Below are 13,330 nucleotides of genomic sequence, written 5' to 3' on the forward strand. Positions count from 1 at the left end.
TAATTCCAAATATGTCTGCTCGCCGCTCTCTCACTGACTTTGCATAGAACAAGCAGGTGACATAACCCCTTTACTTACCATCATCTGCAATTTTATAGTCCAATTATAAAGTCAAGTCAATTTCGATTATAAATGGATTTTTTTGTAGTAACTGTTGATATAAAAAGCTTAAGTATGCAGTATGTATTTCCATGGTTGGCAGCACAACAAAATTTGCTGACTGCTCACCATTTCCAGTTCTCAGCCTAGCTAGTGTAAAGATATCCCCTTCAACCATTCCGTATGTAGTGCTATGCTTGAGCAACTGTGAAATACACTCTGTAGTGTCTTCTAGGGTGCAGGTCATACATAACAACAGCAACTAATGCATAAACAAAAGATTGAATTCATGATTCAGACCAATTCTCAAACTTAAGTTCATCCTGCGATCTAGTGATGTCAACTCCACGACAGATCTTGCCACTAATTTATTCTCACAAAGACAAATTATAATCAGTTTAATATTATTTATTTCATTTGTTAGACTTTTAAATCTGGGTTACTTTTCTTTCTTGTTTCAGCTGAATGTACCGTCTTGTTCTAAAGTGATTAAATGCTGGTAACATTTTTAACCGGTATTCTAATATGTGAACAGCAACTGAATTTCTGATTTGGAACCTATTACAGTCTCTCTTACCGAAATGAAATACTGACTTAGGAACAAAATCAAGTAATGGTTTTTGAAGAACTGCATTTTTGCTTTTGTGTGTTACTTTACTTAAAAAGCAGTAGAAATTTTTGTATGAGAACTGTTGTTGCAAACCTGTTCAAATACATCCCTGTAAGATGACAGAAATTAATGTCATTTCCTACAGCATTTCACTCATTTGTCAAATTTTGAGCAGACCGATAGACTGTTGTTGTGGCTAGTTTGTTGTTTCTCACATATCCCTTGCACTAGTGCCACATGAGTCTAAAGTCACATGGTCAAATGTCACGTGATTGTTCGAGCAATGTCAATACCATATAGAGTGAAATTGATTTAGTATCAACAGCATTTCAGCTTCCATGTAAAATTTGACCACTTGATTCTGGTACAAATTAAATTATTACAGAGATATATTTACTATCAGATTTCTGTGACACAGTCTGCAATAATGTTTACAGTTTGATTTATGTTCCCTTACTTAAAAAAGAAAGTAGCAAAATAATAATTGCTTGTAAGTGTGAAAAAAGGTTATGTTTCTACTGCATTGTCACAGCTGTTACCAACAAAGAAATATTTAAAAATATGTGACTGAAGTGTCACAAATTTTCTATATTTAAAGTTCAATTCAGTTTGATGAAATACAACACCGCAGAATGTGTATACAGAATGGAAACTGTTTTACACTTCAGGAACAGAAAAGTGAAAAGAACTTCAGCATGAAATAATAAATTACATGCCATTGAAAAATCTATGCTTTTTCTCTAATGTATAATTTGAAAGCTATGTGTCAAACCCCGGAGTGGTTGTGCTCAAGTTAGTTTGCTTGAGCCTAGGAGATTCACAACTGACGGCCTAAATGTGAACTAATACAACTGTCATCTCACCTGAACTACAGTGCAAACAATGTTTCTTACTATACCTGGGAAGCAGTTGAACCCGGAATGTTAAGGCTGCACAGGAGATACGCAACATCTAATTTTGGTGACATGACTTTCACCGGCACTTTAAGTAATATAGTGTTGCAGACATGGGGCAATGATATGGTAAGTGAATCCTACAGTTTCAAATTATAGAAGTCTGTACCTGCTGATGTACTGTGAATGTTCAGGATTTTAATGATAAGGTTGAAAGCAATCATTGCAGTAACTCTTTATAAATAATTCACACACAAACAGTGTGTTCATTTATTTCCATTTCATAATCTATCTGAAAAGGTGAAGTGTAGGTAATATTTTACCAAAAACTAGAGCACAAAAATTCAAAATTTATGAACATAAATTATTTGTAGCAAGTAATATAAATGATAACTTAGCAATTAAGACGAATGTTTGCTTGAATAAAACACTAGAATAAATAATCTAATACCAACCCATTCTGCCATCAAACGTAACTGCATCCTCTTGGCATGTCCTTTGTTCACAGGATAAGTTACAATCTGGTTGCTGGAATCTCTTGTTTGCTTCTTTTTTGTTTGGAGATGAATCATTTAGCCTGCAAGACAAACACGACACTAAAGAATACATCCCACAGAAATAATGATCAGTTTTACTTCAATTTTACACTTAACATTTACACAGTGCTGTTAAGCTGTTGATAAATAGCAAAGAGAGTAACAAGTCTACAGACATAAAATAACTTGGCACTTTTTGCAGGGATGGGAATGCTGTCAGCAGAAGTTAACAATTGTCCCCAACATATGGGCTGCTGTGGGGTGAACAAGCACTGCCTTCTCCTTGCAGAGCAAGCAGCACAAAGGAATCAACACTGCATTCGAAATGCCTATTACGGTGCTACTGAGAACTGCAATGTTTCATAGCTCTGGATTGCAACAGGCAAAAACGGTCTGTACTGGCTCAAGGTCCAAGGAAAGTGTCAAATTTTGTTGTACAAATAAAGCGCAGAAATAACTGTGAACATGCACTATTGAGGGTGGGGTTATGCAAGTAGTAATTTTAGTACAAGTGTTATGAGATGGTATGAGTAAAACCTTGCTCAAACTTTTTTTGCTGCTGCTGCTAAGCTTGTATAAAGTACTGCTCAGCAGTGACTTCCTCCTGAGGATCTTGACATCAAACCCTAGCTGCTACAGACAATTTTTGAAGTTAAAGTACAATACTGGAGGAAAAATATTACATCAGTTTTTTCATAAATGTTGATAAGTTTCACATGCTGTAGCAGATCATTCTCTGTGAAAGTCTCCAGTTCTTGGATAAGTGGTCATAATTAGTATCTTAGTAAACCAGAGCCATTTGGATGTATACTGAAGTCTAATCTCCTTGGAGAAGCACCCACAATTAGGACCACTGTAGACCACAGCCGTATGGATACACAATTAATTCTGACCTGCATTTTATATCCTTCGGTGTTATTAGGCACCAAAAAGCATTTAAGTAAAGGCAATGACCTAAGTATTTTTTCCATACTCTACAATCATGTCATGACACTTCTCCAGCGTTACTGGAAATACATCCGAGTTTAAAAATTTAAGTGCTATAGTACATAAAAATGAGTTATATTAGATGTTAAAATTGACAGTTTTATTATCCAGGTGCACTAGCTCTAAGCTTTGTATAATTTACCTTGACTTTGGTTCTTTTGTGATAGTCATATCACGACTTTGCTCGTACTGTTCTCTCTCTTCATTGTACAACAGCAAGCCACTCAACATGAAGTCAAAATAAACCCTCACACCGTCTGCCACTTCTTTGCAGATATTTACACTAAAAGGATAAAGAATGTATTAACTGACTTATTATTTACTGCACAGAATAAAAATCATTTTCATGAAGAGGATAAACTTATTACAGTCGCAGAATAATTTGTTTGTCAGAAATATCAAAGCCTACTACAATCGGGTGCAATCAATCACTCACCACTCCGAGGCTTTGAGTGTTGGAAAGAAAAATAAATATAATGTTGCACACAAAAGAGAAAATAGCTTTTTCGTAATGTCTCCAATACACAAGAACAATGTATGTGATATGGTCAGTAGCATGCAGACATATGATGACTAGCATGATGACTAGCATGACGACTATCTGTTCTCGACAAATGAAAACTTACTTGTACCATATTTTCATGCACATTTAGAGGCAGTTCTCTTTAAATGTGGAAAAATGCAAGATATTTAACAAAGAGTCTGACAGTATTCAATGACACTATTCATATCAAACCAAAAGTGCCAATCACAATGAAGAGTTTACAGCTAATACAACAAATAGGAGATGATATGAGGTGAGTTGTGTGCGAGATGTGGCAGTTTATTTTTACAGTGAGCTAGATGTTAAGCTTTTATGTCATTAAAATCCTGCAGGGTGTACTACTACATTATCTTATTAAATGCTAAAAATACTAACGTTACTATTTTAGCACTGGAAGTATTTTATAAGACAACATGGCAGAATACCGCAAAGTACTTTAAAGAGGGACACCAGCCACAAAAGTCTACATATTTATATTCCTATTTGTGCAGCTACCAGAACTCTATGCCAACTACAGGTGATGAGTGGTTGTAAAAATCTCTCTGCATCATGTTAATGAAATGTTGAAAACAACATTTAACCAAGCTGTGGGACTTATCTAAAACCACCTTAAATTACGTAATGTCTGCAAGATGCCTTTTCCATTTCAATTCTATGCACACTCCTGATGTTTTCCACATAGGAAGAGCAGCATTTAAAATGGATTACATTTATTGAAATGCTTAGCTACTTAGTGGGAATTTCATGGGCTATTCGGACTCGCCAACGAAGACTTGTTTATGACATGTTTTTTTACTTAGACGCGCTTCTCTGAATATTTCTGACTGTGGTTTCTATTACAGGTAAAATGGTCATGCTGGCGTTCATAGCGTGCTGCATACTTTCTCTGGAAGTGTGGTTTAGAAGATTATCTTAAAAATTGGACATAAGGCAAATGAACAGTAGACATACCAATAAATTTTAAGTCTAATAAACTGAAAAAAGCACCATAAATTGAATTTTTGAATAAAATCTTTGAAATGGAGATGTGCGACAGTGACAGCTACTTTTGTTTATTTGCATGGAGCCACCTGTCTATGAAATAAACAATTTTGAAAATTTCTGAACAATTCTCTCTCAATAGCACTTAAGATGCTGATACTACATTGGTTTATAGTGTTTCACTGGACACAGAATTCAAAGCAACTGGAAAAGGCCATTCTCATTTTTGAGAATGATCCTCAGGAATGTGGGCATAGCTAGAAGCCTTTATCATCTGCCCAAGCTGTTGCTGAATTATGGAACACCTTTCTACGCACTGAAAAATCTCCTCTGTGTGAATGAAGGTGAATTCCATGGATGTTCTTACGAAAAACAGCTTGCTACAAGATTCTGAAGGAAGTTGGTGATGGTACCTGTGGTTCTTTCACTTCCAGACAGCATTTAATTGAGTTTTTCCATTGGTGTGTAGTAAACAAATTTGAGCAATATTGGACCAGCTCTGCAACTGGATTGAGCAATTCCTAGCAAATAGAAATAAGTTTGGTGTTCTTTATAGGTATAAATCTTTAGATGGTGAAGTAGCTTTCAGTGTACCCTACGGGAGTGCTATATGATTGCCAGTGCTTATGAAAGAGATACACAAATGTGGACAATACAAGAAGCTTCACAATGCTATGCAACAATTATACTGTAACAAAGGAGTCATCAACATGTCGATCACAATCTACTGGTAGACTGCGAGTGCTTATTTGGTAGATCGTGAAAGAGATGAGAATGCAAAAGAAAAAACTACTGAATAAAAATGATAATCGTTTCTCATAGCACAGAAAATGTGGACTCATTCTCAAATGTGGTGTTTGGTCATCAGGAACATTTTGCAACTAAGCTCTTCAAATGTGATCTTACATCAAGACAAGATACATAGTACAAGAACTTCATGATTAATGAATAATGTATAAAAAAAAAGGTAAAATCTGTTATTTTCATCCCGAATGGGAACATGAATTCACCTCAACAATATAATGAAAAGGATAGTTGCTACTCATCACAAAGGGGAGATGCTGAGTCACAGAAAAGCACAACAAAAAGACTGTCAGAAAGTTTGCTTTTAGCCAAAAAGGCCTTTGTCAAAAATACACCACATACACACAAGCACACATGCAAACTCAACTCTCACACACACGACCACAGTCTATGGCACCTGGAGCCACACTCAGGCTGGCATAAGCAGCCAGAGATTATGGTTATGTGTGTGTGTGTGTGTGTGTGTGTGTGTGTGTGTGTGTGTGTGTGTGTGTGTGTGTGTGCGCGCGCGTGTGGGCACCTCGCTGACCGACAACTGACTTTCTGACAGTCTTTTTGTTGTGCTTTTCTGCGAATCAGCATCTCCCCTTTATGACGAGTAGCAACTATTCTTTTCATTATATTTTTACATTCCATACTGAATTTTCCATTGTTTAATTTACTAGCTAGATTCAGGAAAGGCAAACCTACGTTTCTAGCATTTGTAGCCTTAGAGAAAGCTTTTGACAATGTTGACTGGAATACTCTCTTTCAAATTCTGAAGGTGGCAGGGGTAAAATACAGGGAGCGAAAGGCTATTTCCAATTTGTACAGAAACCAGATGGCAGTTATAAGAGTCGAGGGGCATGAAAGGGAAGCAGTGGTTGGGAAAGGAGTGAGACAGGGTTGTAGCCTATCCCTGATGTTATTCAATCTGTATATTGAGTATATTGAGCAAGCAGTGAAGGAAACAAAAGAAAAATTCGGAGTAGGTATTAAAAGCCATGGAGAAGAAATAAAAACTTCGAGGTTTGCCGATGACATTGTAATTCTGTCAGAGGCAGCAAAGGACTTGGAAGAGCAGTTGAACGGAATGGATAGTGTCTTGAAAGGAGGATATAAGATGAACATCAACAAAAGCGAAACGAGGATAATGGAATGTAGTCGAATTAAGTCGAGTGATGCTGAGGGAATTAGATTAGGAAATGAGACACTTAAAGTAGTAAAGGAGTTTTGCTATTTGGGGAGCAAAATAACTGATGATGGTCGAAGTAGAGAGGATATAAAATGTAGACTGGGAATGGCAAGGAAAGTGTTTCTGAAGAAGAGAAATTTGGGGAATTTGTTAATATCGAGTATAGATTTAAGTGTCGGGAAGTCGTTTCTGAAAGTATTTGTAAGGAGTGTAGCCATGTATGGAAGTGAAACGTGGACGATAAATAGTTTAGACAAGAAGAGAATAGAAGCTTTCGAAAAGTGGTGCTACAGAAGGATGCTGAAGATTAGATGGGTAGATCACATAACTAATGAGGAGGTATTGAATAGAATTGGGGAGAAGAGGAGTTTGTGGCACAACTTGACTAGAAGAAGGGATCGGTTGGTAGGACATGTTCCGAGGCATCAAGGGATCACCAATTTAGTATTGGGGGGCAGCATGGAGAATAAAAATCGTAGAGTGAAACCAAGAGATGAATACACTAAGCAGATTCAGAAGGATGTAGGTTGCAGTAGTTACTGGGAGACGAAGAAGCCTGCACAGGATAGAATAGCATGGAGAGCTGCATCAAACCAGTCTCAGGACTGAAGACCACAACAACAACAACAACAACAACAACTTACCGTAACAGAAAGAAATGGCACAAGCATTAGTTTAGTATGTCAAGCTACTACTGAATTTGTGAAAAAGACAAACATCAAGAGACCTTTCAAAATTGTGCACCCAAGTGAGAATACCGAGTTTATTTCATACATTGAACTGGGGAGGGGTGGGGAGAGAGAGAGACTTAAAAAATCAATGAAGCTTTCAGCTTGTTTCACTTAGGATAAAAGTGGTGTTTGCTTCTGCTTACCTTTGGAAATCATAATTTTCAAATACATATTTTATTAAAAATAAGAACAGATCAAGGTTGGCTGATGAACACCTGGATTCCCGTATTCAAGGAAGTGTAGAAGTTATACACCAAGAATCAAGGGCATTGTTAACAGAACATTTACTCAAGTTTCACATTAAATGTAACATAATTATATTAATTTATTTGTCAAATTTTATGGAATAAAATACAAACTTTTTAACAAGTAGTGAAGATCTAAAACTTACTGTTAAATAGTTGTTTTACAGCATCCACAAATTAAAAATGTAGCAACTGTCACATTTTTTAAAATAAGTATGTAGATCACTTTGATATGTTGGTATGAATAACAGATCCTGATGGCTTTGTGGTTGCCTAATCCTAGTGTAGTATACATAAATGTGCCAAAGGCAGGAAATTATGCTAAAAGGCGGAGGAAGATTTATTTTTGGTGCATGGTCTGACAAATGGAAATCTAACATGAACAAATTTAATGTACTGCATATAATTAGGGTGAAGAATGTATTATTCAGTTATTATACAATTTTTGATCAATAACTTGAACCAGTCAGTCGCTAAAAAGCTAGTTCACAAAACTAATGCAGGAAAGACAGATGCCAAACAGATTCATTGGAACTATCTTAAAGACATGTAATTCACCGATGAAGGATGACAAACAAAACATTATTAGGTACTGAGGTATTCACCATCACTCTGGCATCAATATCAGGTGGGATCAATTGAGGAGACAGAAGATCATTCAAGAGTTTGTTCAGTAAGTGTAAAAGCGAAAAAAATATACTCATATAATCCAGTGATAGATGCTACAACAGGTATGTTAGTAATTGTGGAGCTGTTTCCTGTAAAAAACAGAGTATGTTCCAAGATGAGTCAATCAACATATACATTCCTACCAAACATTTTGCAAGGTGACCACTCTGGTACGACCAAGCAATTTGAGGCTGCATGGAAGCTACTGGCATTGGTTGCTTCCATATACTTTTGTGAATAGAAGAAAAGGGGAAATATGGGGGTACATGACAGAGCACTGCATACACACGGTGGGACTGTATATGCAGCACTCTATACACAGTGTTTACCTCACATGTATTGCGAACACCCGTGCTCTTTTGTATTGCAGCACGCACTCACTGACTGTTGAGCAACAGGCCCTGCAATGTACCTAAGGGAACACTCTAGAGAGCTTTGTCACAATGTAATGATATGAATGGGCCCAGGAAGCATTGGAATGCATGTAGAAATAGAATTTCTGTTTAGCTGTATATTTCCCACATTTTCTATGGAGAAAGTGCGTGCACAATATCTCAGATTCACCAAGTAGCATCACAGCAACTGACTACGATCATGTGTAATGAAAATTGAACTGATAAATATTGAATGTTATAAAGGCAATTGCTGTAGCTGTGGAACCGTAAATATGTGTGAAAGAATAGCTGAAGAAATAATGGTTGGTTGGCTGGTTTGAGGGAGGGACCAAACAGCGAGTCATCAGACCCAGCATATTAGGGAAGGATGAAGAAGGAAATCGGCCATGTCCTTTCAAAGGAACCATCCTGGCATTTGCCTGAAGTGATTAGGGAAATGATGGCAAACCTAAATCAGGATGGCTGGATATGTGTTTGAACCGTCATCCTCCCGAATGCGAGTCCAGTGTGCTAACCACTGGGCGACACCATTTGGTGATGAAATAATGGTCGCATTCAGTCTACTGCTAAAATTGTGTAGAGATTGAGACATATTTTGAACAGAACAAACGAAAAAGATTTATGCTGAGGAGCATGACAACACATTACAATTATCAACTATGTTTATAATCACCAAAAAAACTTCAACTCAGCAGCACTGTACACTTTCTCTCGAGTAAATTGAGCAAATGAACTGTTAGAACTCGTTACATTTGATAATATTAGCTGCAATGAATGAAAACAGGAAGGGAGTGCAAGGTGTATTGCTAAGTAGGGATGGGTGTTATTCAAATAAATTTTTCTATTCGATTATTATTCAAGTAATTGCATTACCCAAAACAACTTTAGTTATTTTCTTTGTTTACTTCTCATACCAAATTCTGCGACTAGTGCCTGTTTACAGTTTCAATCTAATAAAAGCCTTATTAATGGATTTTGTATGAATGTGCTTTGGTGGCTCTATGGATTAAGTTCCAGACCATAGAGCAAAAGGTTTTGCATTCAATACCCTGTTGGTCCTACAATTTTTCTGTTACTTATTGCTTCTTTCGTCTCTAACAATGAGAAAGAAGCCAAGTTAAGTTGCACTTGCACCATATTTTGGAGTACCTGTTTAGATGTGGAGCACCTGTGAAATGCTACTGGATGTCCAAGTGTTTTAGGATTAACTCTGAGTAAGCTTGCCGTAGAGTGTGGGATTTTTTTGATCTGATATTTACTTACATAGCTACATAGAGCTTTGAGGTACAAAAAATTTTGGAAGACACACTGGGTTTGAGTACACAGATGAGATGATAATATTGCATTCCACTGGCAAGGTTGGTTTTTTTTTTTTTTTTTTTTTTTTTTTTTTTTTTTTTTTTTTTTTTTTTTATCGAGAAAGTGTCAGATGTTTAGAAGGTCTTTCTCATCTTTCTACACCGACTGCAATGTCTTACCCACAATTTAAGAACAAATAGTTCATATGTATTGCTGTCCATTACCAGAGAGATTTACAACAAACCACACACACATAAAAGTCAAAGAAATCGGGTCACAAGTTTCAAATGATTTTATGATGTAAAAACAAAATTTTATTTTGAATGAGATTTGAGAAGTGAAGATAACGTGGGATCACAACGATTTATCTGCCAAAAAGCACAGCAGAATTGATTTCTTAATTTTTACTGAAGAAATCATGAAATAAAGAGGATTCCATGAGATATAATATACTGATGCCCTCTTTGCACTTTTAGAACTTTTCTTCATTAGTGCCACAATCGAAAATCTTCGAAAATGAAATAGGGTTTCTGATGAGATGTTTGGGTTGGTTGGTTTGGTTGTTTGGGGAAGGAGACCAGACAGCGTGGTCATCGGTCTCATCGGATTAGGGGAGGATGGGGAAGGAAGTCGGCCGTGCCCTTTCAGAGGAACCATCCCGGCATTTGCCTGGAGTGATTTAGGGAAATCACGGAAAACCTAAATCAGGATGGCCGGACGCAGGATTGAACCGTCGTCCTCCCGAATGCGACCACCTCGCTTGGGACTGGAAAAGGAGGAGGGGGAAAACGGAAAGGACATTTGTTAATTCATGAAAAAAATTGGAGCAATAAATATCATTGGATTTCAGATTTGAAATAATATTTGTTATTCATGAATAATAATTATTTGAACACATTTTGCCCAACTGTGACAGTAAGTTAAGTGCAATGTGCATGCGCATTTTTCAGATTCCCTGCCCATGTACAAGTTAATGCAACTGTGTGGCCATGAACAGCCATTTACTTGGCTGCATCATCTGTGCTGGCACGCGTAAGTCCTCATTTGGCTGCCATTAGGTGAGACAGCATCTTTGGCAACTCTGTCAAAGTACGTGAAGTGTATTTGAGCTCTCTTTCACACCGTAGTTGTGTGAAATCCATGCAGATCAGGCGAGTTCTTGTGGTGGTCTAGTACACAATGCACATACTGAAGTAATTTCAAAACACAAACTACTTTGTTGCTATTTGTTGTGCTTTACGACCATATCATCTAATCTATTTTGAAATCATGTCTTAAAAAGCATAAATGCTCTTCAAAGAATATGAAAGATATTAGAATATGAGGCTATGAAGCCGTGCCATGTTTTCAAATAGGTTAAGGCGTCCAGCTACAAGAATGTCAAAATGAAATCTAAAAGAAGGAGAATTTAAGTTGGGTGCCAAACAGAATTACAAAGTACCTTCTGTTCAATCGATCCATATCTAAAGCACCATTTTGGTGCTTTTGTGGTCGTCTATATTTACGCCGTGATTTCTCTCGAGCTCCAGAGATCTGATTTTCTGCATATTCTCTCACGTAAGATTCAAGAATTGTCACAACATTTGGTCTTGCTGGAAGATGGACGATCTGTGATGAAAAATTCATATTACTTTCTATTAATTTTATGATATTATTAGCACTAGAAATTTTATGTTAAAGAGTTGAGTCTAGTTTCAATGTCCATCCAGTAACACCAGTTTCTCATCATCTTTACTCACATCATTAATTAAAACTCATATTTTACACAGACTGACACCCTGATGGGGTACCAGTGAAATGCCAAAGTGTCTAGTAACAGTGAAGGCCAGACTGGGACAGAGGTAAACCAAAAAGTGACTAATATGTTCGCTTTGGGAAACATATTCCTTCTGTGAGTAACAGAAATAAAAGTAACAGAGCAACCTTGATTATTTACCAAGTTATTTAAATAAGTTATAGGACGCCAAGTAAACCAGAACATTTTAAAACAGATGAGGATGAGAGGGGGGGGGGGGGGGAGGGGGTGGTGGTAAAGGAAAGTTTCCTCAGTTTCACTTATCTTTGTCCAAATGCGCAAATGCAGTTCTAAAAGCTGTGTTAGCATGTAAGATTTTCTGCATCACCTGATCAGTGAACTACAGATATTATCAATAATAGGATTTACTAAAACTTTTAGAAATACTGGCACAGTAACTGGATCAGAATGCTCTCAACTGCAGCCAAATTTTATGAAAATTTGTTTACAACAACCTTACTTCTTTTTCTTGTCCCTTTGTTCCATAACAGTGCAGGGCCAACATGGTTATTAATAGATTTGTCATGACGGGTTTTAAGGGGTAACTGGGTGCTCTTCCTCATCAGCCCATTACACTCCACCACCCCACCTCCATCCACCTCCCGGAATGGAATGTGTGTACTCCAACTGCCTGCGCATAGTGTTATTCATGTGAAAATGGGTGAAACTTTCTAAATGTTCGCAAATTATGTGACTGAGGTAGGACTTGGGTACCAGCACAGTATTCACCTAGGGGGATGTGGGAAAGTGGATGAAAACCACATCCAGGATGGTCGGTGCACTGATGTTTGTCCCCAATCTGGCAGGTAGATTTTATCCTGGACCAGCACACCTAGTTGTCCTGAAGCAGCACTTTAACATGCACATCTATCCGGGCAGGTAAAAGCTGTTTACAAAAATACGAGTATCAATTACAAATTTGGAGTGTCGAATAATTTCTTTTTGGTTACACCCCAGTCAATCTTTCTTGTCAGCCTACTGACTTATTTGAGATGGACTGCCACTACTTCCCATCCTCCACCAAACACAGACTAGCAATTACACACAGTGCCTCTTATTTGTTGAATGCATTCCAATCCTTTTCTTCCACTACAATTTTTTGCACTCTGCAACTCCCTTCAAAACCAAACAAGGTGAATCCCTTACTCTACCATCTTGTCGCTACACTTCTAGTCAATATTTTCCACACACATTTTCTTGCCATTTCTGCACAGAACCAGCCCACTTCCTATCTTTTAAGTCCACTCAAATGTCAACATCCTTTTACAACACCACATAACATACTTAGATTCTCTTTTCTAGTTTCCTCAGTCTGTGATTCATGTCTATACTATGCTGTGCTCCAGCCGTATGGTCCTCAGACATTGTTTTTCAAATTAAGGCCTATGTTCGACACTTGCAGAGTACTTTTAGTGCGGAATAGCCCTCTTTGCCTGCTACTCTGCTTTTTATGTCCTCTTTGATTAGTCAGTCACCTGTCATTTTGCTACCCATGTGATAGAACTCCTTCATTTCTCCTAAAGGGTATCACTAATTACTTTTTACTGTTCCTAATTAATACCATCATT

The 13,330-nt window shown here is 37.3% G+C and overlaps 1 protein-coding gene across 1 annotated transcript in view; it reads right to left on the reverse strand.

The window, feature by feature from the left end:
- LOC124595435 (male-specific lethal 3 homolog) overlaps window positions 1–13,330 on the reverse strand; it is a 140,803-nt gene that overhangs the window by 51,500 nt on the left and 75,973 nt on the right. Inside the window, exons 5-7 of the mRNA XM_047134176.1 lie at window positions 11,409–11,575; window positions 3,268–3,408; window positions 2,058–2,179 (exon numbers count right to left, since the gene is read on the reverse strand). Coding sequence (XP_046990132.1) covers window positions 2,058–2,179; window positions 3,268–3,408; window positions 11,409–11,575 — 430 coding nt within the window. The remainder of the gene's footprint in view (window positions 1–2,057; window positions 2,180–3,267; window positions 3,409–11,408; window positions 11,576–13,330) is intronic.

This window comes from Schistocerca americana, chromosome 2, assembly GCF_021461395.2.
Source record: "Schistocerca americana isolate TAMUIC-IGC-003095 chromosome 2, iqSchAmer2.1, whole genome shotgun sequence".
Taxonomy (NCBI): domain Eukaryota; kingdom Metazoa; phylum Arthropoda; class Insecta; order Orthoptera; family Acrididae; genus Schistocerca; species Schistocerca americana.